General features: G+C 38.6%; 1 protein-coding gene across 1 annotated transcript in view; it reads right to left on the bottom strand.

Moving 5' to 3' along the window:
- Window positions 1–25,666, bottom strand: part of CA13 (carbonic anhydrase 13) — a 31,134-nt gene extending 5,468 nt beyond the window's left edge. The window contains exons 1-6 of the mRNA XM_032610597.1: window positions 25,558–25,666; window positions 20,981–21,178; window positions 14,544–14,662; window positions 8,291–8,386; window positions 6,717–6,779; window positions 6,030–6,185 (exon numbers count right to left, since the gene is read on the bottom strand). Of these exons, the coding sequence (XP_032466488.1) occupies window positions 6,030–6,185; window positions 6,717–6,779; window positions 8,291–8,386; window positions 14,544–14,662; window positions 20,981–21,178; window positions 25,558–25,594 (669 nt within the window). The 5' untranslated portion in view covers window positions 25,595–25,666. The remainder of the gene's footprint in view (window positions 1–6,029; window positions 6,186–6,716; window positions 6,780–8,290; window positions 8,387–14,543; window positions 14,663–20,980; window positions 21,179–25,557) is intronic.
- Between the last annotated feature and the right edge of the window lie 1,172 nt (window positions 25,667–26,838).

Here is a 26,838-nt window from a genome sequence, read left to right as displayed (position 1 = left end):
CACTCTAGGTTGGTTTTGTGAAGGGGGGGTCCAAGAGCATCTGAATGAAAAGATTTTGAGGTGATTCTTAAAACTTGAGATTCCTGGACCGCCCCCTCAGACTTCTGAATCAGAGTTTCTAACAAGGCCCAAGGATCCACATTTTGGTAAGCTTCATCAGGTGATTCTTGCATACTCTCAATTTTGACAACCACAGGTACAAAGTTGCCCACATATTTTTTGCACTTCTCTTTTTTGCCTTTATTTATGCTATTCTTTCTTGAAATACCCCTTTCCTTTATACTCCCAACCTGTCCCCACTTTTTGAAGCAACCCAAATGTAAGCTCTTTCATGAAGTCTCTTCCTGATTTCTCCACTGAAAACTAGTCTCTCCCCTTCTGAAATTGCCTTACACCTTATATTCTCTTACAGTACCAAGCAAAGCCACTGTGTTACAGTTTTTTATGCATTTATTTTATCCCCTCTGTTAGATTATAAACTACAGGAGGACAAGGGCCATTTTAACACTTGTTTATACCTCGTGCATCATGCCTTGCAAAAATTGGCAATTATTAAACAATTCTAAAATTGACTTATACTGTCTTCTAAAATTTAAAACTTTAATTTCAAAGATAATTAGATAGTTTTCTATAGTAAGTCAAAATTAATATTCAAGTGAATGAATTCTTTCCTCAATTCACACATAGTCTGAAGATGCAGAAGTTAGGGAAATTTTCCTAGATTGTTAATTATCATTAATTACAAAATAAAAAATTTTACTATTAAAAAAGGACATTAGAGTTTTGATCCCAGATATACTGGACTAAGACTCTGCAGACAATCTTCCTGTAGAAAAAGACAACTGTGAAACCCAGACACTATACAAAAAAACAACTAGCTGCAGGTACTGAAGAGTGAATAGGAGTAGAGGGATTCAGATGGGGAGTTCATGCTCACTTGGAGATATGGGAGCCCTCAAGCGAGTTCCTGTCTCTCCAGTTTTTCACTTGGACAGGGTGGAGGCTGCAAGGTACATAGAGCTGCTATGGGGCATACCTGTCTTGCAAGGAAAGAGCAACAGAGGGGACCCCCAAACTCATACCCAAGAACTACACATGTACTGAGACTGAAGCTACTGCACAAGAAGGAAAATCTGCAACTCAAGCCCAGCCAAGAAAATTACCTGCCAACACAAAGGAAACAGTACTCATCAGAGAAAAATAACAGATCCAGAATCTCCACAACTTAATGTTCATAATATCTAGAATGCAATAGAAAATTACTCAATATACAAAGACTCAAGAAAGTGGAATACATTCTTAAATAAAGAAAAATCAACAAAGTGAGACTCAAGATTACCCAAATTTGGAAATTACAAGGATTCTAAAGTGGCTACTTCAACTACCTGTGTGTTATATGAAGTTAAACAAAGCATACTTTTTAGTGCATGAGAAATTTCAACAGAGTAATGGGAAGTCTCAGCAGAGAAATAGAAATAATAAAAAAGAATCAAGTATAAATTTTAGATCTAAAAAATATAATTTCTAAAACAAAAATTCACTGGATAAAATTAACAGACAAACTGACATGACAGAGAAAGAGCAAATGAACTTGAATATAGATCAATAGAAATTATCCACAGTGAAGAACAGAGATTTTTTAAAAGATTTCAAACTAATGGAGCCTTGGAAGGAACCTGTTAGATGTTATTAAAAGGTCAAATGTTTGCATAATTAGAATATCATATATGAAAGCAACCTAAGTGTCATCAACAGATGAATGGATAAAAAATATGTGGGGTGTGTGTGTGTGTGTGTGTGTGTGTGTGTGTGTGTGTGTGATGGAATATTACTTGGCCAGAAAAAAAGAATGAAATTTTGCCATTTGCAACAACATGAATAGACCTGGAGGGTATTAGCTTAGTAAAATAAGTCAGAGAAAGACAAATACCATATGTTTTCACTTATGTGTGTAATCTACAAAATAAAACAAATGAACAATTATAACAAAACAGAAACAGACTCAAGATAAAAGAACAAAATAGTGGTTACTGGAAGGGAGATGGCTTGGGGAAGGGCAATATAGGGGAAGGGGATTAGAGGTACAAACTACCAGTTATAAAATAAAGAAGTTATAAGGATGTAATGTACAGCACAAGAGAATATAGCCAATATTCTGTGATAACTTTATGTAGAGTATAAACAATAAAAATAATAAATCACTATGTTGTATACCTGAAACTGATATAATATTGTAAGTCAACTGTACTTCAAGTAAAAAAAAGAATATCAGAAGGAAAGAAAATGGGACACAACACACATAAAAATTAACTCATAAATAACAGAACACTTAACTGTAAAAGCTAAAACTATTACTTAAAGTAGGAAAAAGTATTTTGTGGTATATAGTTAGGCAAAGATTTCTTATCAAGAAACCAAAAGCACAAATGATAAAAGATAAATTGATAAAATGACCTTCATCTAGATTAAGAACTTTTTAACTTTTGCTCTTCAAAAGATATAGTGAAGGGCTTCCCTGGTGGCGCAGTGGTTGAGAGCCCTCCTGCCGATGCGGGGGACATGGGTTCGTGCCCCCGTCCGGGAAGATCCCACATGCCACGGAGCGGCTGGGCCCGTGAGCCATGGCCGCTAAGCCTGCGCGTCCTGAGCCTGTGCTCCGCAACGGGAGAGGCCACAACAGTGAGAGGCCCGCGTACCGCAAAAATAAAAACAAAAAAACATATAGTAAAAAAAAAAAGGCAAACCACAGACTGAGAGAAAATACTCTGTCACAGTGTTTTGAATGCTCCCTCTTGGAAAAGGCCTTTAACTCCAAACCTGAAGGAGGAGCAGGAGTGTTTATGTACTATATGATTTCATTTAAATAAAATTTTAAAATGATAACATTCTAGTGACAGCATCTCAGTGGTTGCCTGGGGCCATGGACGAGGAAGAAGATGGAGTACAGAGGGGCACAAGGAAACTTTTTCAGCCAAGGGATCCATTCTATGTCTTGATTGTAGTGGTTGTTACAATAACCAAAATCATCAGCTGCACACTAAAATTCATGAATTTTATTGTATGCAAATATCGTAATAAACAAAAAAAAAATTCTTTAAAAAGGAGTACAGAATTAAAGCCAAGTATTCTGCACATCAAATTTCAGCAGGTCAGTAAGCCACTATAGATAATCTGGCATAAACCAAAGAGACTTGGCAAGAGAAGTCAGCCTTCCAAAGAATGACAGATCTGTTATCAGAAGTAGCAAAAAACAGTGTATCTGTTTACTGGCCTGGCAGTTAAATCAAGCATTCCCGTAAATGACTCTTTTTCTTTGGGGAGAAAAATGGACTTGGATCAAGAAAAAGAAAATGAAAACCATCTGATTTGCCCCTTAGGTCAAACAATGACTTGGCAAGAAATAGCAGCAGGAAAAAAACCTAGAAAAAAATTGGCACCAACTTACTAAAATGAGGATTTAATCTTCACAGATAGTGACATTATATGGTAGAATTGAAAAATAAATAAAAATACTATTTTCCAGTGGTTTGTAAAATAAAGAGCTGCTAAAATTGAGATTAAAAATTATCCTTTGAAAAGTAATCCTTAAATCAATGGTATACACAAAAGACATTTTCATTTTACTTTATATAAAAGAGTTAAGCAACTAAATAATCTTATCAACCCTTTCATGCTTTGGATTTTTAAAATATGCTTTCTATTTTAGAACAGTTTTGGATTTACAGAATTCTTGCAAAGATAGAATAATTAGTTCTCAGATACCCCACACTCAGTTTCCCGTTTTATTTCTTTTTCATTCACTTTTAAGGACGCACACAAAAGTTTCCCATTATTAACATCTTGCATTAGTGTGGTATATTTTTCACAATTCGTGAACCAATATTATTATGTTATCATTAACTGAAGTCCATCCTTTATTCAGATTTCCTTTGTTTTTACCTAAAATCTTTTTCTGTTCCAGGATCCTATCAGGAAATGGCATCATATTTAGTTGTCTTGTCTCCTTGAGCATTTCGTGATTATGACAATTTCTCAGACTTACCTTGTTTTTGATGACCTTGACAGTTTTGAGGACTACTGATCAGGTATATTGAGAATGTCTCTCAACTGGGCATTTTCTGATGTTCTTCTCATGGTTCAAATGGGATTTGACTCTTAAAATATCTTTTGCTTCATTCTTTAAATCTTAAAATCACCATAATAATTTGGATTATTACGATATTATAATCATCATGATAATTTGGATTATTAAGATATTATAATCATCATAATAATTGGGATTATTACTCAGATAATCATTTCAATCTGGTTAAAAATAAAATGTCTGAAAGTGTTCCTGCTTCAGTAGATTTAAGTGAATGCCTCAAAGTGAATTACCACTCACACTAAAGCTCTAAAATACAGCTATTATTTTATAAACTCTAACTGCATAAAAACCACATTAATAATTAACATTAATGAATTGAGCTTCAAATAAGATACAGTAGTGAATTCACAGCTAGGCAGTCAGTCATTCCTAAACTTGCAGGGAGTTATTTTTGATTCGGTTAACTTTATGTATTTTAAGTAACTAAATATATATTTTGATATATATTGTTTTCCAAATCACAGGTGGATTGAAAAAAATTATTTTCCAACTGGCTTTAAGGAATAAAGAAATTCTTGAAATATGGGGGAAAACACTATTCCCTTAATATTACTAACTTGATGTTATAATGTATTAACTCTTACTATTAACCTATTCAAATTTAATAAAAGAATGTAAAAGTAAACAGTTTAGCACATGAAGGGGAGGAAAATGAACCCCATTAATAAAGCCACTGAATCTGTGACAGGTCATTTTTCTCATGATGCAACTCACCTTATTTATGATGGAAAAAATTCACAGGAATTTCCGTGTCAGTCAAGCTCCGGATTTCTACCCAGACTTTTATAAAATGTTTTAATACGTATGCCCCAGATTGTTATTTGGCTTTCATTCTAAAGACAAGGTCGACAGAAGTTGGATGTGTTCAACACCCCAAGGGGAAGAGTTACCTGATATGACCTTCGTAAAGGTGAAACAGCTCTAGTCTTTGATTGGACGAAAGATATAAACCACTAGGGAGGTGGGCCAGCCCAGGACAGGAGTACTTTATTAGATGAAAAAATTACTAGGCTATGTTCTTACTAAGATTTCGCAGCATATAATTTGAAACGGAAAACAAAACAAAACCCGTTAGGTACAGCATCCCAGAGCACAAAGTATCAACCCGGCAGATTTGTCAGTCACAGGGTGGGTTCACAGCTCTGGCCAGAGTCTCTGGGCATCAAAGACATTCCGAGACTGACTGACCGACTGACTATGGGGGCTCTATAAGCATTTATCAGAAGAACCAGTGAGGAAATGTCCTCACAAGAAGAGTACAGGCAGCCACCCACAGCCTCTTAGCAAATGCTTAAAGCCCCTCAGGCAGCTTCACAACAGTTTTGTCAATAAAAGCCAAAAGATCAGATGGACTTCTTAAATTTAACAAGTACACACATTTCTTAGGGTGCTATGCCCAAGGCTGTTCTCACAATTCCCTTTCTAAATGTGAGATCTGTAGGGGAGGCAGGTCCAGGGACTGAGGTCAAAAAGGAGACTATCACCTTTTGAGATAAGCTTCTCTCCTGATTTTCCCATTTGTATCCCAGACTGTTAATATCTCAGACCACACAAAAGAAAATAAAAACAAACAAGTATAGCCCTTAAAGTGGCACTTCACTTCCACCCGTGCCTGTTTGCACATTGCATTTCTAGGAAATGGGAAAGAAATCATCTAATCATAGAAGGTCAAATAAGAAAGGGACATAAATCTCATCTGGTCCAACCACCCATCTGACTAATGAAGAGAAAGGTAAAGCCTTAATTTCAGGCTTCACAACAGCAGAAATGAGGGCAGGGTTTGAAAAACACACACACACACACACACACACACACACACACACACAAGATTAAGCCCAGTTTCCTCTAGTGAATCAGGATCAATGTGGAAAAAACGATATACCTGTTGAGAGCTGATGTTTATAGGTTGTTTTAAAATGATCCATGTGACGCTCTCTAGAAGAGGTGGGACTGTAAGCGAACCAGGATATGTCCAATAATCCCAGCGTGGAGGAAGCAGAGATAATGGGTCAAAATTTGTGAATCGAGTTTGTTTACCCTGAGGAAGAAAAGAGAATTCCCACAAATTACAATGGGAAAGCTTTACACAGACCTCAAAAAAACATACATCCATTGAAATATTATTTCACTGGAATTCTGTAATTCATGGAATTATTTAGTATCTGCTTTTCATATCTTAAAAAAAAGAATCTGCCTTAATCTAAAAATTTAAGATGAAGTAGCGCATCACCTAGATTTATTTAAGAAGCTCAAGATTGATTTTTTAATGTAAGTGGTCTTTAAAATGTGTTGCCACTAAAGGCTTACTCTGCAAAACTCCAACAAAAGAAACTAATTATGCAAAAATAGATGCATTAGTGATTGTTTTAGATAACTTAAGACCCCTTCATAATTTTCAAGAGATAAGTGGTAATAAACTACTTCTGTTCTATTGGTCAAGTATGTTCCAAACCTGCTTCCAAGCCGGCAGCATATGCTATGTCAAAGTCTAAATTTTTAAAGGAAGATAAGAGAATTCAGGAGAAACCAAGGAATATATTAGTCATTAGTAAATAGCAATTAATTTTACCTTTTCTTTAATGGAATCCAAAATATCGGTAATCTTTTGAAGTTGGGGATTATGCTCACCAATCTGAAAACACAACATTTCAGAAGAAATGGTTACTGTAGCACATCAGGTCTGCATCACTCCATTTCAGTCACTATTTTTAAATTCTTTTTAAAAAAAAAAAAAAAAACCTAAGCCAGCCCAGAACAAACAAACAGTGATTGTTCTATAGTGAGGCTCTCTTTCACCTGCCAGCCTTATCACGCCAGAAAAATCGAAACAACAAGATAATATTACAGGGCTCCTTGGCTGAACTATAACTTCGATTCCAAAACTAGCAGTAACAGCTTCTTATTTGTCAGCTTTATGAATGTTCAGGGTACAGATTCTCTCGAGAGAAACTTTGCTTAGGAAACTGTTACATAACACCTGCACTATTAAACCAGATGTGACTTTCAGACCCTAGATCCAAACCAACAATTGGTGACAATCAAAACATTAGAGGAAAACATCTCCCACTTTCAGCTTAAAATGACTTGAGGTCCTGAATCAAGGGAATATATCACCATGAGGAGAATCCTTCAGAAAAATATATGTACTTCTTTTCATTTATTTGGGGTGTCCTGAATCTCTCTGAGGGTTTTAAGTCCTTGGGATTCAAGTATAATGCCTTGCCCCACTTGGATCTCACTGCCACCACCAGAGTTGGGGACCAAAAAAAGGAGCTGCTGCTATGCATGCCAGTCTCTGCTCTGCCCCATGCTTCCCCCTGTCCCAGTGCAACGACTTACAACATCAACATCACGCAGAGTCAGGGGCATATCGAAAGTGCACACCCTAAGGAATGTGGTCGCAGTGGGAGTTGAGCAGCACAGCCCACCCACAGGTATTATGACAGTGATACCTCCTGTGGATATCAGACAAAGGAAAATACAACAGAATCTTTTAAAATGGTCTGTGTGTTTGGGACAAAATACTATTGTGGTCAAACTAGTGCTTCAAGAATCAAGAACTTGGGCTTCCCTGGTGGGGCAGTGGTTGAGAGTCCACCTGCCGATGCAGGGGACACGGGTTTGTGCCCCAGTCCGGGAAGATCCCACATGCCGCGGAGTGGCTGGGCCCATGAGCCATGGCCGCTGAGCTTGTGCATCCGGAGCCTGTGCTCCGCAAGGGGAGAGGCCACAACAGTGAGAGGCCTTCGTACCGCCAAAACAAAATAGAATCAGGAACTTGAATTTTACCCTACCCTGTATCTCCAAATATTGAGCAGTCAGGAAGAGCCTATTATAAAGATTTTCTTCTCAAGATCTCAGTTGTTACTTCTGCTACTATTGTTGCTGCATCTGCGTTTGCTATTCACAAAAAAATGATCAATGGACAATGAGACGTTTCATAAGACAATGTTCCTAGGGTAGTTCTGGGCCCTTAGATGAACCATAAAGTAATATACAAAACTTTAAAATTCACTTCAAAGGGAAAACATTAAACCTAGAACTACTTTACTATTAAAAAATGGTAGACCGTCTACCCCATGATTGAAACTCTTTATCCAACATGGCTGACTAGTTATTCAAAATGAAATTAGTGATTCTCACCTGTAGAAATACGCCCAAGACAGCTAGTCCATCTGGCTCATGAGCTGCCTCAACAAAGCTGGGGTATTTGTCTGAATTCCAGTGAACAACGTGGAGCTGAGAGGGAGGAACACAACATAATTCAAATGTTTTTTTAAACACCCTTAAAAACATAAATACAAATAAAACATTTATATAGATCTTCTGGTGTTGTGCACTTACATGTATAATGTCCGAATCCTCCTCTTTACTTTTGTCTAAAAACTAAAGTACACAGGTGAAGGACCATGTCACTTTGGTCTGTGGTGGACTGTGCTGAAGTCCACATCACTAGAAGGCTCTGCAGCATCCTGTCAAGCCTCTCTAGCCCTAACAATCTCCAACCATTGCTCCCAAGTGACTCAGGGCTCCCCCATGTCCACAGATGGGACTGCAACTGTGCAACCTTCAATTAGACCCCGGCTGGTGGCTGAGTCCAACGCACGAGTGCAGGGTCATAGGCAAGTGGAGAAGTCAACCTCCACACAGTAGGTATTTGGGGACAATCCTGCTGCTGAGAACAGCGCCAGTTGTTCCTGAAACTGCCAGTCAAATGTTCATCACTGCAGTTTAAGACATTTTATGGCTTGAAAATGCAAATTCTCCTTAGGGGTAATTATTTTTAGCGGTATTTACACATTTTCTAACTTCTAAGAATATGTTCAGATCCTCTGTTGAGAGCAAGTTTTAAGAGGGAAAAAGAGGCTTCAGGGTCTTGTAAACAGGGGCATCTGAGGAAGAAAATGAGAGGCAGCTGGTGCTACTGATGAGGGGGGAAAAAAGAAGGAAGAGACAAGGAGTTGGAGAACCTGGAACTCTAGAAAACAGGCTTCACCCACTTCACAACTTCCAAAGGTGTCCTAAATGTCCTACAATAGTAAACAATGCAGTATCCCAAACTCACAAACAAGCGTGAAGGGTTGTAGAATGACAAACTCCCACTCTTAGAGGGTCTTCATTCCTGGTTAAGGGAAGGACAAACTGAGATAGAATCCAGAGGGCAATGCAGGCATCCAAATGACTTGGCCAAGATCATGACTCGGCCATGTCGTCCAAGGACCCTCCATGAAGGATGGACTTCAGATAAGATCTCTTTCAAATGAGTCCTTTTGGCACCTTGGGGAGGAAACACTTACTTATGAAGGGTTTCATGCACAAATCACCTTTCTGGCTGTTACAGAGAGAATTTAGTATATTCAAATGAATATTTTTACCCCTTCCTTTAAATATAACTTCACATCTCACAGGCAACTAATATGGGAGGCTTTCTAGATAAATAAGAGTTACCATAAACTGGGAACTATAAAACTATAAAGTAGTGCACCATTCACGAACAATCAAGGAAGACTGTGGCATATCTAGATGGAAAATACAGAAGCGGATTCTTCTGGTGCCATGTTCTATGTTGATGTCAGATAGCTGGGAGAGGCACAAAGCCTGAAAACATTGGATGACGAAACAAAATTCATGTGGTTCACATGAGACAGAGGATGTTCCACTGTAAGGGAGAGGTAGGAAAGTATGCTGAAGTTGTTTTAAGTGGCTCCTTGCCAACGTAATTCACTTTGTAAGAGATGACACCAAAGAGATAGAAAGATGTGAAATGCCCTCTTTATGTTCACAACTCCAACGGATTAGAAAATGAATGTGTAACTAAAGAGACATGAATCTATCTGTATATCCTTCCACTGGTTAAAAACAATTGTTTGAAATATTATAGGAGACTAAAGCAAGAAAAATGTTTTGTTTTTTTTAAAAAAACAAGTCCTTCTCTCTGCCACACACTTTGCTTAACTGGCAGCAGTATCTTCAGAGCCACTGATATCAGCTTTATTAGCATTTGTATTTGAACTAAAACTCAAACAAACAACAAACTCACATTTTCTAACAGTGACAGCCACAGTGATTTGAACTGAATGACAGGAAGTTATAGTAGCCACTGTAAAAATGGAAATAAGGGCTTCCCTGGTGGCGCAGTGGTTGGGAATCCGCCTGCCGATGCAGGGGACACGGGTTCGTGGAAGATCCCACATGCCGCGGAGCAGCTGGGCCCGGGAGCCATGGCCACTGACTGAGCCTGCGCGTCCGGAGCCTCTACTCCGCAACAGGAGAGGCCACGGCTGTGAGAGGCCCGCGTACCGCAAAAATAAAAAAAAAAAGGGAAATAAGATTCTTCCCTACTGGAAAGCAATTTCTAAAGAATAGTATTTTTCAACTTTAGTATTTTTAAATTGCATACTATTGCTTCATAAAATGTGCTCATTGATGTTGAAATTGTAATTTTACTATCAACTACATATTTAATACACTCATTATGTATTTGGCATAAATTGTAATCAGATAAATTTCCAAATATGCAGTGAACTATTAGCCTACTTTTTGTAGATAGGTGACTCTCGGGGTAAAGTCTTTCATGAATTAGATTACTTTAATATCTGTAATCATTAGATTAGGCTCCAAATTAAATTTTTATAGGTTACAGCTTTAAATGTGGGTGGGTGTTTTGTTGTTGTTGTTGTTGTTTTGTGGTACGCGGGCCTCTCACTGTTGTGGCCTTTCACGTTGCGGAGCACAGGCTCCAGATGCACAGGCTCAGCGGCCATGGCTCATGGGCCCAGCCGCTCCACAGCATGTGGGATCTTCCCGGACCGGGGCACGAACCCGTGTCCCCCGCATCGGCAGGCGGACTCTCAACCACTGCACCACCAGGGAAGCCCCATATTTTTATTTTTTAAGAGGACACAACTTGATGATAGTCCTGAAGTTAGGTACAAAAGTAGCTGGAAAAACTAAACAACCCCTAGGAATCACTTATGATAGCCAAGCACAAAGGAATCCTTTTGAACCTGAAACCCAACGCAAATGACTCCCAAATACCTCCATCTCCCACCCTGACCTCTTCTTTAAACTCCAGGTTTGTATCCAGTAGCCTATTTGAACACGAGACTAGAATATCTATAGTTGTCTCTCCAACTTAACATGTCCAAACAGACAGTTCATTCCTGTCTGCAGCCTGCTCCTCCCTGGACTTTCCCATCTCAGCAAATAGCACAACCATTCTCTTGGTTGCTCAAGCCAAAATCTTAAGAGTGCTTCTAGATTCCTCTTTTTCCTTCCTTCAATCTTGACATCCTTCTCCTTGGCAAATCCCATGGATTTTACCCCCCAAACATATGGATTCGTCTAGCTCTCTTCATCTCCACCACCCCATAGTACAAATCACCATCATTGCTCACGTGAACACGTTCATAGCCTTCTAGTTTGTCTCCCTGCTTCTTCAATGTTTGCCCAAACTCTTAGCCACGGAGCAGCTAGCTATACTTTATAAAATATAAAGCAGAACATGCCATTGCCCTGCTCGAAACCTTCCATTGTCTTTGTCCTGCTACATGAAGATAAACTCCAAACTGCTCACCAAGCCCCCCAAAGCCCAACTTGGTATGGCCCCTGCAGGCCTCTCTGGAACATGGCTAATAATATCTCCTCTCTCATTAACTCCAATCCTGGAAGCCAATGTCTTTGTCTTCTAGAACATGCCAACCTCATTTCTTCCTGAGAGCACCTGGACCCACTGTTCCCACTTACCAGAAAGATCTCCCTAGATTTCCTCAGAGTGGCTTCTTCTGGTCATTCAGTCTCAATCCACTGATCATCTCAAAGAGGCCTTTCTTAAGCACCCAGTTACTCTACCAGATCATGTGGCATTGTTCCTATCAAAGAACTTACCACATCCAATTTATTTATTTGTTTATTGTCAACCTTGAACACCCATCAACCCTGAGGTCTGACCCAGACTTCCTCTTCTTCCAGTTACATTCCTATCTCAAGCCAGAAACACTGACTCCTTCCCTCCCTCACCCTCAACCCCAAGTAATCACCAATCACCCCACTAAAGTGGCACTTCCAGCCAGCCAGCTCTCCAGCTGCACTATGTCCTATTACCTGGAACATTCCCGAAAGCCTCCTGACTGGTTCCCTTTATCCACTCCTGCTTCAACCCAATTTATTCTCAAACTATAGTTTGAATGATATTTTTAAATGTATATGATCACTTCCTGATTCAAAGTCAATCAGTGGCTTCTTGTTGCACTAAGAATAAAGTTTGCAATACTCACGTGACTTACCTTAGTAAGATGAGATGCCTCTAGCCTCCCAACTTTACCCCTGACAACTCTCCCCTTTTTACTTCGTGCTCTAATCACACTGGCCATTCTGTTCTTCAAATATGTGAGAAGATGTTATACTCTTCCCCAGCCCCAGTACTCACACATGAGTCTATGCAGGCGCTCTCCCCTTTGCCTGGCTCACTCCTGCTCCTGCTTCAGGTTTGGGTAAAGCCTTTTCCATGAGGAAGTGTTTCCTGACCCATCCCTCCTCCTTCCCAGCACTCCCTTCAGGATGAGCACGAGTAAGATGGGCCAAGATGGGGGACATGCTAGGATCTCAATGAACTCTTAAAAGAATGAATGAATGCATGCATGCATGAACAAATGAAATAAATAGCCTTAAACATACATTAAAGAACAGTGTGAAATTCCAGTCAAAGCTTCATCTTCTTCAAGAAGGAAAACCTACAAAGATGGCCCTTGCTCTGCAAGTAAGGACTCTGAGCCTCTGACTAATTTCAGGATATATGAGGGCCCTTTCCAGGAAACCACTTGCCAACTCAGAGTCAACCTCTCTGAGAGTATACTTTGAAGTTTATGAAGTTAGAAGGTGTAAACATAAAGCAATGTGACCAATTTTCCTAAGCGGCTTAGGAAAATTACAGTTCAGTGATCCAAAGCCAGCTCTTAATCTGCACAAAGCTTTTGAAAGTTAGAACATGTCAAATTTAGAACACAAAACTTTAGAAAGCAAACATGAAAACTATTCAGTAGGTGATATAAACTGAGACACTGTACAGATTCAGGAGTTCTGCTTTGTACATTCTTGGCATCTTTTGTCCACTTTGGTTGTAGATTTTATTCTTCCACCCCAAGGAAAGTGCAGGTCCCATACCCTAAGCACTTGGCCTCAAGCAAAAGTGTTTTAGTAGGCAAAAAGGACGTTTTGGTTGATAGTCTCAGAGAGCAGATGTATAAGTCAACAGAAAAATAAAACTGGAAAGAAGTCTGTTTGCTGAATCTCTCTGAACAGCAGGGCTATAAAAGAGTGTCTCAACTTCACAGGTCAGTAATCACAAGAAAAATGAAGAAAAACTGTACTTGCCTGGTAACATTTGTTCTGTCTTGCCTAGGCGACTCACAAGCCACATTATATATTTTCACATAAGTAGCTTTGGTTGAATCACACAATAATTCACTTTCATCTCATGGTAAAGCTGGGTGTTAGCAATATTTAACTGTATTTTTTTTTTGGCGGTACGCGGGCCTGTCACTGTTGTGGCCTCTCCCATTGCGGAGCACAGGCTCCGGACGCACAGGCTCAGTGGCCATGGCTCACGGGCCCAGCCGCTCCACACCATATCCCCTGCATCGGCAGGCGGACTCTCAACCACTGCGCCACCAGGGAAGCCCAATATTTAACTGTTTTAAAGCTTGAAGTATATTATGCTTTGTCCTTTAACCAGAGGATTAGAAAAAGTAGAATATTATTAATGAATATGATTATAAGGAAAAGAAGTTCACTCCCCAATGGAAAAAAAACAAGTCAATGAACACTTCATCCTATTCTGCTTTACCAATGACCTGAATAATTAACAGAGACTCCATTTTAATACCTGGGGTTGTAGAGGTAATGTAGAGCTTAGGAAAGTTTGTGACTTTACTTTTTTTCCCTACGAGGAACTTGGCCACTTACTATTAACTCTATTATATGGACTTTACGTGATCTTAGTATATATTTGTGTCTGGACCAAATGTGTACACAGTTGGGCCTAAACCAAATGTTTCTTTCTCTCCCTTCTCACTGGCTTTTCAGGAAATCAACAGAGTTTGTAATTGGTATTGGACAGACCTGGGTTTCAAGACATCTCAACTGCTTCCTAGCTGGATAAGTTAAGTCTCTCTAAGTCTCCAGTTTATTCATTTCTAAAATGGCACAAAAACCTTAATCTCTGACTCAGAAGGGCCAAACGTGTGGCTCTCATGTTGATAAACTCTCATGCTGACAGAATAAAGCGATTTCAGCCACTGAGACACCTAATCTGGCATAAGGAGAGTTGTCTTCTGTGTCCCCAAAATCCCATCACATAGAAAAACTCTGAATGATGAATACAAGTCTGATGGCTCACCTCTGCGGCATATCTCATGCCGTCCACCACGTGTTCAGAGCCGTGATCATCGGTGGACCCCCAGTGAAGGTGAAACTGTCGTAACCTGTAGCTTCCGGTGAGAGGACCCCCACGCAGAACTAAACATCAATACATTTTAAATTGTCAGCAAGAAAAAAAAAATTACACATCCTGTCACAACCCACAGCATCTCCCTGGATCACTCAACATCTCCATGTCCTTCAAGGAATTTTTTATAAATGTCATTCAGATGGCTGACAGGAATACAACTTTTAAATATATGAGGAGTAAAAACAAACATTTTAAAAGGTTAAAGAGTCCACAATACAGGTTTTTATGGAATATCTTGTAAATCAAAACAGACACACTGGTTAAAAGTAGCAGAAACTGGGAGTTTGTAGAGGTAAAGAATTGCTCTGTTTAATGGAGAATGTCAGCCTCTCTAAATAAAAATGTGATGTGCTAAGAGCTCCATCTTGAACACGGTAGAGCAGCCTAGCAATACGGTCAGAGAACAGGCTTCAGCGTTAGGAGTCCTGGGGCTCACGCCTTATTTACTAACTGTGTCATCTTGCACAAATCCTTTAACTTTGAAACCTCAGCTCTCCTGTCTATAACCTCCAGAGAGTAATGTTACCTCCTCCTGATGCTGTTGTAAAAACAGAAGAAAAATTGAACACAAAGTACTTATCACTGCCTGGCAGAAAGTCAGCATGCTGGACACGTTAGCTATTATTACTATTTTATTGCTGTTATGATTACTACAAAAACTGGCAAAGTAAGCATGTCTTTTATACTTGAATTCTATCTTCTTGGGGAAACATGAAATACAGGACAAAATTAACACTTTTAAAATAATCCATCATATCTTTGTCACTTTGGCAGAGTATATTTTAGTACTTTGCCTCAACACATATGATCTCTAAAACCGTGGCAATAGAATCATATATTAAGTATACAGAAAAGATTTTTAGTAGAAAACATAGTCCTAAACTGTCTCCTCCCAATTAATCTTTATTGAGCATGTTTTAAAGGATATGTGAAGATGTGGAAACATCGCATGCTGATTACATCAAAAGCACTGCTAATCTCTCATTGACATTCCAACAGGATTAAGTGTTTTATTGGTATGGTGCAGCCTTTAACAATAGTTTGATTTAAATTACCCTCCTCTTCAGAAGATATATATATATATATATATATATATATATATATATATCTCAAAATTTGTCAAGAATGATGCACCTTATATAAGAAGCAAAAGATGTTAAGAGGTATCGCATGCAGTTTTCTACAAACAACAACAACAAAGACAAGATAATACATTTGACTAAGGCACACTCCTCTTTGAGCTATACTGTAGGAGAAAGAATGATCCAGACTGCCATCTGTATTAACCAGTACAACTGAATTCATTTCTCCCTTACTTGGTTTGACTCGGCTGAAGTTGAACATCAGTAATTAAGAGTTGGTATAGTAGTTGGAATCAGCAGATGTGGGAATAGTCCCAGCTTGGCTACTAAACTATGCCACCTTTCAAAACTCATTTAAGCCTCTATGGGCTTCAGCTCTCTTGTCTATATTTGTGATTGTTTGTTTAATTAGGAGATTGGACTGGATGTTCTTTAACTTCTACAATTCCTGAAACTGCCTAAGGAAAAAAAAATGGGAGCGTATATAATAAAATCTTTTGTAAGGTTGAATGGTTGGGGCTTCCTTTAGATTCATTTGCATCCAGATTTCTTTACAATAAATAAAGATAGCTATGTTCAGAGCTCTCTGAAAAATAAAAGAGAAGGGAGAACCACTTACACCAGACTCTAGGGCTTGCTCTTCTGTTACTCTGTCACAAACAGAAAATTGTACTGTTTCTTCTCCCACGGAACAATGTTCACGAGGGCAGAGACCATCTGCTCGGGTCTCTGTTGTACCCATCCCATCACCTAGCATAGTAACCATCACAGAGGAGATGCACAATAAATATTTGATGAATGAATGAATAAAATATTTGATTTGTATTTAAACAAACAGTTTCAAAGATGATTCACAGATAAATTAATTTAAAAGGCTCATTTCCCTGGCTCCATATAGCATGGATGCAGTGACATTCCAAACAAAAAGAAATCAACAGCTCTAGTGTCTCTTTTTCCCTCGCTATTGCATAATAAGACCTGAGCTGAACCGTGAAGTCATTCCTTCACAGATAAAAAGCAGCTTAGAGAGCTTGAGTGATCAATGTGGAATTGACTTTGGGAGAAGATGCAAACAAGCTGGCTCAGGAGAAAGAAAGTGATACCAAAAGACACACACATTATTAGGGAAACATCCAAGAGTACTGGTTGATCTCTGGAAAGCCTGCTCTGAATCCAGGGTTTAAAGCCAGATTAGCACAGCTCTGCTTAGTTAAGCAACAGAGATTGCCTTACTCTTTACATATCTGGACTTGGAGTGTTTTAACTAAAATATCCAACCTGGGACTATGATCAAATGTCTAATCATGAAGACCATTCTCCTGGAGCAGTGCTCTACCAAAGAAACACAGAGTGGGAAAAAATGAGTCAAAATACCAAGGTTAATCGCCAACGTTGAGATGGTCTATAATAAAACAACTAAACAGCTAAACTATGATATAACATGAATAATGATGACAAAAATTATTTTTTAATGAGGATGATTTAGTGTTTTAAAGAGTCAAATTCTTCATCTTACTTTCCAACCTAGATGAATAAATATATATTGTTTCCATCTTATGTTTGAAAACTAGTAATTATTTCTCCAAAATCACACTTAGCATATATATATATATATATATATATATATATAATACTTCACGTATCCCTCCATTAAGATTTTTTTAAAAAGTCTATTCCAAATAAAACTTTCATATAAGAGATCTACAGAGATCAAGAAAACAGAGTTAATTTTAAAGTCTGAGAAAATTTTAATAACTTAGTAAAAGGATATCTGTCATTTGCTATATGCTGCAAAGACCAACTAGGAACATATGCATTACTCTATTGAACTTAACTTTTTTTTTAATTGTTAGTAATTTGCTTACTCTACTCACTTTCTGAAACTACACTGTAGTCAGCTGCCTAAAATGAAAAGCAAGGCTGGCAAAACAAAATCAGAAAAAAATTCATTTAGAAAGAAAAACCCTTGTCTGTTCATGCATTTACTGTCTATCTCACTAGGATACACACTCCTTTAAGGCAGAACTGATCTCATTCTCTTGTATACCCAATGCCTAGGACAGTTCCCGGAGCAATAAATGTTACTAACATAAAGTAAGAAAGAGACCTCACCTGTAGAAACACTCCCCCACAAACTTCAGTTTGTAAGGATGCTACTGAAGTGACCTGAGCATCACTAAAGCGCATAGTCTTAGGACTTGTGAATCTAATAAAAGTCATGGACTGATCACTGTATGGTAAAGAGTTCTCTGAAGTAAAACTAAATGAACAGCACATCTATATTTTGCTTGGAATCTAGGAAAAGAACAAAGAACACAGATCTGCCAGGATTATAGTGAGAGAGAGAGAGAAAGAGAGAACGAAGATAGGAATGGTCCTAGCTACTGGGGCTTGAATTCTTTTCAGAGCCAGGACAGTCTTCATTAGTCTGCCTTCTGGCTTCCTTTGCTCTGAGCATGCGCACACCAAGTTACTCTCTGATCACTCATTCATTCAACAATTCTTAAGAGCTTATAATGGGTCAGCAACTGTGTTCAATACTAAGTACACAATGAGCAAGGCCATCCCTATCCTCAAGAAACTTATAGAAGGAAACATAATTATAATAAAGTTTTATAATACATCATTGTCACAGATTGACAATTTAGTTTCCTGTATATCTTGGCTCGGGGAGGGGGGGGCGTGGATCACACAACTAAGGTATGCTTACCCCCCATCTTTTTCTGTTTTTTTTCTTTTTTAATATATAATTTAAGATCTTGTACATTTGGTTAACTTCAGGCAGTTACCTAGAACTAGATAACAGGATTATAACTGAGAAATTGACAATTTTTAGAGATGAAAATTAAAGAACAGTCACTGAATCCATCAAGTTACTAGCATTCTTAGTAGGCCTTTCTTAGCAAGAAAGCTGCTTCCTTCCTTTTGACATATTTTTAAAATTTCAGCACAACATATCTTATCCACAGAAGGGACACAGACCATTATTATTATTTTTATCACTAGTTATTAGTAGTTATTGAGTATTTACTATATGCCAGGAACTATTTCATTTATTAAAACTTAAAAATTAGTACCACAGCTTTTAAAAATTAAATGTTCAAACAATGAATAATCCACCAATGTTCAAACTATTTAGGTGTCAAATGGTAAATATTAATTAATTTCTGGTGGTTTGTAATTCTATCGGGACTTCACCTACATATACTAATGCATTCTGTACCCTAATGCCATACCATGGTGTTGTCTATATCCTCCAAGAAACATCATACCAAAAAAATGCTTTTAACTGAAACATACGTTTATTGAGTACCCTCTGTGTGCCAGGCACCAGGCTAGGTAAATGAGTAAGACACAGCTGTTGCTCACAGGGAGCCTTTAGCTGAGTGGAAAGAACCAACTGGCAGTCACAATGCAATGTGGGAAGTTCTGTAAGAGGACAGGCCTGGGATGCCACAGGAGGGGTGACGGGGCCAGTCAGGTGTGATTCCCAGAGAGGGGGGACCTTGTCTGTGTTCCGAAAAACCAGAAGCTAGGGGGAGAACACCCTTGTCTGCTACAGCCAATTGGAGAGTTGTCTCTAATGAATTTCTTCCTGTGTGAATTTCACATCTACCTGTAGCTTTTTAGAGGACTATTAAAATTTTGAGGAGTGGCTCCCCACAGGTTAACCACTGGTTGTGCAGCTGCCCAGCCAAAGAAGCCCTGCCAGGACCATGAGGACGGTTTCACACCTGTGGTCTCTTGACTGGTGGGATTGAGAGTTAACCTTGGTAAGAATGGCTTCTTTATAAAATGGAGACTGTTTTACTCAAGTTAAAATGGCTTGTTACAGAAGTATCCTTGTGTTTTTTATAGTTTGTACCAAAGAAAAAGAAAAACCAGCAACAATTTATTTTAGCCATGGCGGTTTCTACGTTTTAATTAATTTAATCCCCCAAATTACCATGAAACATTCTCTTCATTTATCTTGAGACAGAAGAACGAGAATCATGACCTATATATATGTAGCTTCTGTCTCAGAGGAATACTAAGTACTTTATGGATATTTTCAATTAACTCTGATAATTTCATTGTGATCTAGATAGAAATGAGACCTTTGCTTATGGGAGAGGGCACACACTACCCATCACAGACACAGCGTCAAACCTGGAAACACAGACAAACTAATTCCACTGATTAACCCAAAGTAGAGGGAAAATGAGAGGAAGAGAGAGGGAGAGAGAGAGAGAGAGAGAGAAGACCAGGATCATCACTGAGCAAATTAAAGTAAGAATTTTTTATGACTAAGGTTTTTTATGAGAAAGTTTTAGATGAAGTACAATCTAATCATTTCTTATTCTAAAAGTAGGAATGGATAGCCTCAATTTTTCGTTTGAGAGATCATAAACAGTATCAAACTACCATTATGGGTGGTATAAACTTTGTACTTAGAAACCTCGGACTACTTTTATAATGTACTATCACATCAACCATATCTATTAATACAGATTCATAAAACTGAGGGCCTGAAGGAAAGACAATTTAATATATGTAAAAAGTGAGGTTACTTCTCCACCCACCCAAAAGTTGGAAAAGTACCATGTGTTCATCTTTCCTTATGCATCTTTTAAATTGCTCTGATGAAAGCGAATCACGTTTATGAATTTAACAAATATGAGGAAGAAATGTAATGGGCTTATAATTTTTGCTAACAATGTAGCACTACATAAACACAAGATATTATTACTAAACTAAATCTGAGCTTAATGAATAAGTGAACACTTTCTTCCAATTAAGGATTCTTAAAATTTATTTTTCATTAATAAAGTATAGCATTATCCTAATATTAGACTTAAGATAAAAATAATTTGTCGGAAGCCTTAAAAAGTGTTCCAAAATATGATTCTCTCTGATCTTCTCTTTAATCTTACTTATAAACTTGATATCATCTACTCTTTGGGCAGGAGGTATACTTAAATAAGGATTAAATGTTCATTTTAAAAGGAAATGCTCTTTTCTACTTCGCTCAGTTTTTAAATTAACAAATAAACTAGTTTTTTTTTTTGGTTGGTCTATTATTTATTCACCGTGTGAAAGACATTATTCCATGAACTAATCAAACAAAACTTTTACTCTAAGTTCTAGCAAAGTACTAATAAGGAACACACAGTGCATAGGTAGTTCAAATATGAAAGATAAGAATGTGCCATCCAATCAACCAAGCTCCTCACCCCAACCAAGAAAAAAAAATGAAAAGCCAACCTGATTTGTCCTCTGTGTCATCAAAGTCAACATTGAAGGAATGGCCGCTATTACTGATGATTTTAGCTGAGCTTGTGTCGTACTTGATACTAAGAGGTCGGAGGGAAGAATCATATTTCACTTCTTTGGTTTTAATCTCAATTGGAGATTGTTGATCTCCATCAGCAATAGGGAAAAATTCATTCCAATGAATAGGACCTTTAACATATAGGACCAAAAGAAAAGGACTGAATAAGTTATTTCATTCAGCAAATACTTGTTGAGTGCAATGCACTGTACTTGACATTGAAGAAAATACAAAGATTAATAAAATACGATCTTTACCCTCAGCACTTTAACATCTAATTGTTTTGTTTTGTTTCACAAGACCAACTGCTTTTATTATAGGTATGGAAACTTCCTGGTTTGCCTTAATTCATCTTCAGAATTAAACTCACCCTTGTAGACAAAAGAGCATGTTAAAAGTACTTCACAAATGCCTTCTACTGAACTAAAAGCAACACTACAATTCATCATTGAAAACAATGGGATTCAGTCTCAGCTCCAAGAATGAGCTGTGAGAGCTCCACAGGTCAGGTTTATGGGCTGAAAGAACTAACAGAGCTGAGAAAGCTGTGTAGCTAAAAAGGGTGTAGTTCTTTAAAATGCTCTCCCCACTTCTATCACTCACTGTATCTTCACATATCACCCAGTTCTCAGCTCAATTTCCTGTGAATGTGCAACAGGCAAACTAAGGAAATATGTAAATTTTTCACACATAAAATGACTGCACCATGTCAGGAAATGTAATATTGTTGGTTTTCTGCAGTAGAGTCAGGCAACAATTTATTTCTCTCTTTCTGTGTTTCAGAAGGTCCTTCCAGGGTTGTTTTGCCAATATTACATTTGAATTCCAATACAAGGTACAATTGGCATCCTGGTCCTCATTCACAAAGTCAAAATCGCATCAAGTTCCCAAATTGAACACATGTTTGATAAATTGAGGTGAAGCAATAAACTGACAATTCCCTTGTCTACTCTCACTTCTCTGGGAGACTCATTCAAGTTCTGCCTCTCAAAATCAACAGCCAGGTTGCAGCTTCAAGTAAGCTCCAAGCCAGTCTACAGACTTTACAGGTTAGAGGTTCTTATTTCCTCCTCTACTCTGCCTGTAATTTACACCACCTCCACCAGGTCTGTAGAGCATGGCTGCTGACTAAGCTTTTCCCTACTCCACTAACCAACTAACTTGCTTTCTCTAAAAGTCAAGTACTAACTAAGATGACACAGCATGACAATGAATTAAGCATTTGTTACTAACAACAACAAATATTTTTTAAAGATAAGATTTAGAATGAAATTTCAAGAAATGCAAATATATCATAATTATCAACAGCTTCAATCTCTAAATCTAACGCTCCTTATCACTCTTCTTCTTTGCAAAAGAGAAAGCATAAATTCTTTCCTTTACATATGCTTCAGGTACAAAAAAGTCATAGCATGAATACATAACCACACACATAACTTAGAAATTGTTCTCTTATGAATCATACACTTTGGACTTGAAAGCAACTTGAACATCAAAAGTCCTTCGTTACATCTTATTACAGAAAAGGCATTGCATTTCCTTATTTACTAAGTACTTTCATTTACCTTTCATTTACCTTTCTAACACTCTTTTTGTATACAATCTCGTCCTTTTTTCATGTGAAAAAAATGTTCTATTTCACTGCCCACAAGTATGAGTTAACCTAATGAGAATCGGATTTCAAGTATGCAACACATATGTCATATTAACTTTTTTCCAATCAGGAAAGAGCATCTTTCTCCTCTTAATTCCTTTATGCTCCTATTTCCAGTCCTTTATAACCAGAACTATTTTTAAAAGCAGAGGCAAGCCAAAATAAGATAAAAATAATAGCACTTTGCATTAGTCAATATTATCTATTAACCATGATGGTAGGTTCCTTTCCCTTGCCTTTTACGTGCAACGTTAAACCCATTTAAACACAGTTATAGAGATATACAGAAGTTCTTCCATTGATTCAGGAACTTTCTGAATATCCATAGAGATAGGTAGTTTTCAGTGATTGTCACATTTCCTAAACTAAACTAATAAAATTGTCAAAGGTTTGTGGAAGAAGTTGTAAGCTGTTTGTGAAGGTAACCACTTCCAGTGCCTCACTTCTTGATGTTCCATTTTATCACTGCTACTATTCCCAGCTAAAGTTTCCTTTTGTCTGCTCATTCACTGCTCTTGCCAGTCTAAACTGGCAAGCAACAAAACTTGCCCAGTCAGGATACAACACATTTCCAATAGGATTTTGCCAAAGTTGATCTACTTAAAGGTGTGGTCCTCAGAAAGCTATTGAATCTAAAAGCAGGGAATGGTCCTACAATTCTTAGCCAAAATACAAAATCACTCCTTGTTAATGGCTTTTCTAAGATGAATTTTTTTTTATGTTTTCAATTTTTCATTTGTTTCTTCGGTTTTCTCCAATTTTATTGAGATATAATTGACATACAGCACTATGTAAGTTTAAGGTGTACAGCATAATGATGTGACTTACATACCCCATGATATGATTACCACAATAAGTTTAGTTAACATCAATCATCTCATATAGATACAAAATCAAAGAAATAGAAAAAATATTTTTTCCCTGTGATGAGAACTCTTAGGATTTACTCTCTTGACAACTTTTATATATAACATACAGCCGTGTTTATTATATGTAACATGTTGTGCATTAAATCCCTAGTACTTATTTATTTTATAACTGGAAGTGTGTACCTTTTGACCACTTTCATCCAATTCCCCCTTCCCACCCACTCTGGTAATCATAAACCTGATCTCTTCTTCTCTAGTTTTGTTTGTTTGTTTTTGAAGCATAATTTACCTATGTTAGTACCTAGTGCACAACACAGTGATTCAATATTTTTATACACTTCAAAATGATCACCATGATAAGTCTACTTACCATCTGTCACAATACAAAGACATTACATAACTTTTTACTTTAGGTAAAAAGCTTACATAACTTTATTCCCCACACTGTACATTTCATCCTTGTGATTCATTTATTTTGTAACTGGAAGTTTGTACCTCTTAACCTCCTTCACATATTTCTAAGATGGATTTTTAAAATTTCAGATGCACTTCATTGGAGCCAATATTTTTGAACATATTAAAGAGTAATCAATACTCATTGATTGAAAATACGCTTCTCCTTCCTAATCATAGTGAGGGCACTGTTAACACCCAGTGACTATTAAATAACAATAACAGAAATTATTCCAGCAGAGAGGGATATTAAAAGAAATTTGTTTTGTAGGTTTTTTCCCCAAACATAAATTGAAAATTAGCAAAATGTAAGATTATAATTGCAGTCTCAAAGAGAAATCCACCTAAATTATACCTTTCATTATTAAAACTCTAACTTTCACCTGCTGCCATTTTTTAACTGGCAAGTTAGTCATAGCCTCAAAAAGACTACAATTAGAAATGAAACTTTTCTGTTTCTTTGTGAAAGTAAGCTTTCTATAAAATTAACTATACAGTACTGCTGAATAATATGCATGTTAATCCAAGAAAGTATTATTATTATTACTATCATTATTCTCAGACCTAATTTTGACAGTGATTCACTGTAAGGCTTTCGTGGTGTCACTTTGCAAACATTTCAAGTAATGGTTATTTGAAAATCATCAGTTCAGTTTAATACAAAAACAAGAAAAATGGGTTACTTTTGATAATTTAGGATATACAAGAAGAAAAGTATACATCTTATTATTCCTGTTGGTTCCATCAATAAACACATTTTTACCAACGTGTTACAATGTCAATGATCCTTTGCTAATTCCTCAGTCTCTGAAAGGATGTGTAGAAGGAGAAGGAGAAAGCATGCAGACTGCAGACGTAGCTTAAAATATAACTTCATTTCTAAGAAAGAACCTAAAATCTTGGTAAAACCAGCAGTACCAGTCAACCAACTGCAAGTTGCTGTGGAAATATTTTACAGCTAACAGCTAGCTATTAAGAAAGTTGCGGTACATTGGTTGACAAGAAGGCAACGTAAATCTTCAATGTTGCAATTCAAGTCATTAAAGTTTCTTAAGTATATTTTCAAATATTTTCCATGATTTGTTTCCCCGTAGAGATAATGAGCTTAGAAGACTGAAAGCAAACTTGTCCTCTATTCATTGAAATATGTCCTCAGATTTCTAAACTCGGTGCCTTTGATTGATAAGTAGTTACTACTAGAGAAAGTTTTCGGCTTTTCAAATGAAAGCGAGGGGACATATCTGAAGATTTCGGGGTCTGGGGTATCGTGACAGGGCTAACGCACGTCAACTCACCCCCACTATCAACAGCCTCCGAGATGCTTTCCCTGTCCACGCAGGACTATGCCTTCCCTCCGCTTCCTGCGTGTGGCTCCGGGGAGCGCTGCTCATTCAAAAGACAAACCGAAAAGTTTCTCGCCAAGTGTGGATTGGCAGAGTGCGGTCGGCGGACTCCGGGAAGCGGGCGGTCCCCCTCGGCCGTCCCCGGCGCAGAGCCCCCTCTCTCACCCCTCCCATCCGCGGAAGGCGCTCACCATTGTGCTCGCCGTATCCCCAGCTGAACCTCGCCATGGTACCTAGGGGTGGCAGGCAGAAGAAGTGGCGGGGCAGCGAGCAGAAGGAGGGAGCGGGCCGGGCGAGCGAGCTTGCGTGGGGCTGGCGGGGGCCCAGCTTAGGGCGGGGGCCGCGGGGGGCCGGGAGAGCCCTTGAACCCCGGGGCCAGGGCGCTCTCGGCCTCGTCCGCCAGGGGGCAGTGGCGGGCAGGGAAGGCGCCCGAGAAGGGAGGACGAAGGGGCTGGGAGTGAGGGGGCGCTCGGAGCCGGGCTGAGTCCTGCGGTGCGAGTCCTCTCACTGTTTGAACTCGGGAAAGAGATAGTGCTTGATAGGAAGGCGGGGAGATGGAGAGGGAGGAGAGAAAGAAAGAGAGAAGGGCTTCCAGAGGGGCTTTCCTGCCTTCTGAGAAGCGGTCATCCTAGAGAGGCAAGTGTTGCCCAGCGGGCCCTCCAGGGAATGAATGAGCCACCCAGGCCTGGAGCCGCCCGGCTGGGAGGTGAGGAACCGGCTGGAGAAGTGAGGAGGGCGGGGATGGTCGTGGTGGCGGTGACTGCAAGGACAATACAGCGCAATAATGACAATGATAAGAGCCACAAAAAGAATTCTGCTGCTATTTATTAAGGACTTACCACAGGCCAGGGTCTTAGCCCAGACGTTTACCCGCATTTTCCCTTTAGATCCTCACAACAGTCTTTTGAGGAAGACACTATAAGTTCCCAATAGTTAGGAAACAAGGGAATGAGGCTTGAAAACTAAGTAACCGGCCCCAGATCAACGCAGCTACTTGGAGCCTAGAGGTCCCTCTTAAAGAGGAGCCGATCCCCACCCGCCCATTCTTGCTGCCCCCTTCCCCTAACGCTCACCCTCTGCGGGCCTGTGGCTTGGGGAGTGAGGGACCTAAGCCTGGTTATTGATACTCGGCCCTGAAATTCTGTTGCCCTTTTGACCCTGCAGGGATGCTTGGTAGGCGTGCTGCCCTAGACGGACGACGGAACTGACTGCAGAGCCTTGAATTTCTGTCCTCGTGTGGGTGTTCTGGGTTCCCAATGAAAAATAAACTGTGTGACCTGCCAGGATTATAATTACTGTTCCAGCCGTGTAAGGGTTTGAGTTAGGTCTATGTGAACTTTCATATTGAATTGTGCAGTGTTACTTAGAGACAAACTAATGCAAAGAGCTTCTTAATTGGCATGAGCCTTCTATAAAAGACTTAAGAGTGGCTGTTAAAATATCTTTCATTTTCTCTTGCCATCCACATCGCA

The sequence above is a fragment of the Phocoena sinus genome, chromosome 17, assembly GCF_008692025.1.
Source record: "Phocoena sinus isolate mPhoSin1 chromosome 17, mPhoSin1.pri, whole genome shotgun sequence".
Lineage (NCBI taxonomy): Eukaryota > Metazoa > Chordata > Mammalia > Artiodactyla > Phocoenidae > Phocoena > Phocoena sinus.
The sequence above is the reverse complement of the archived record's forward strand: the minus strand, read 5'-3'. Positions and strand labels throughout refer to the sequence as shown.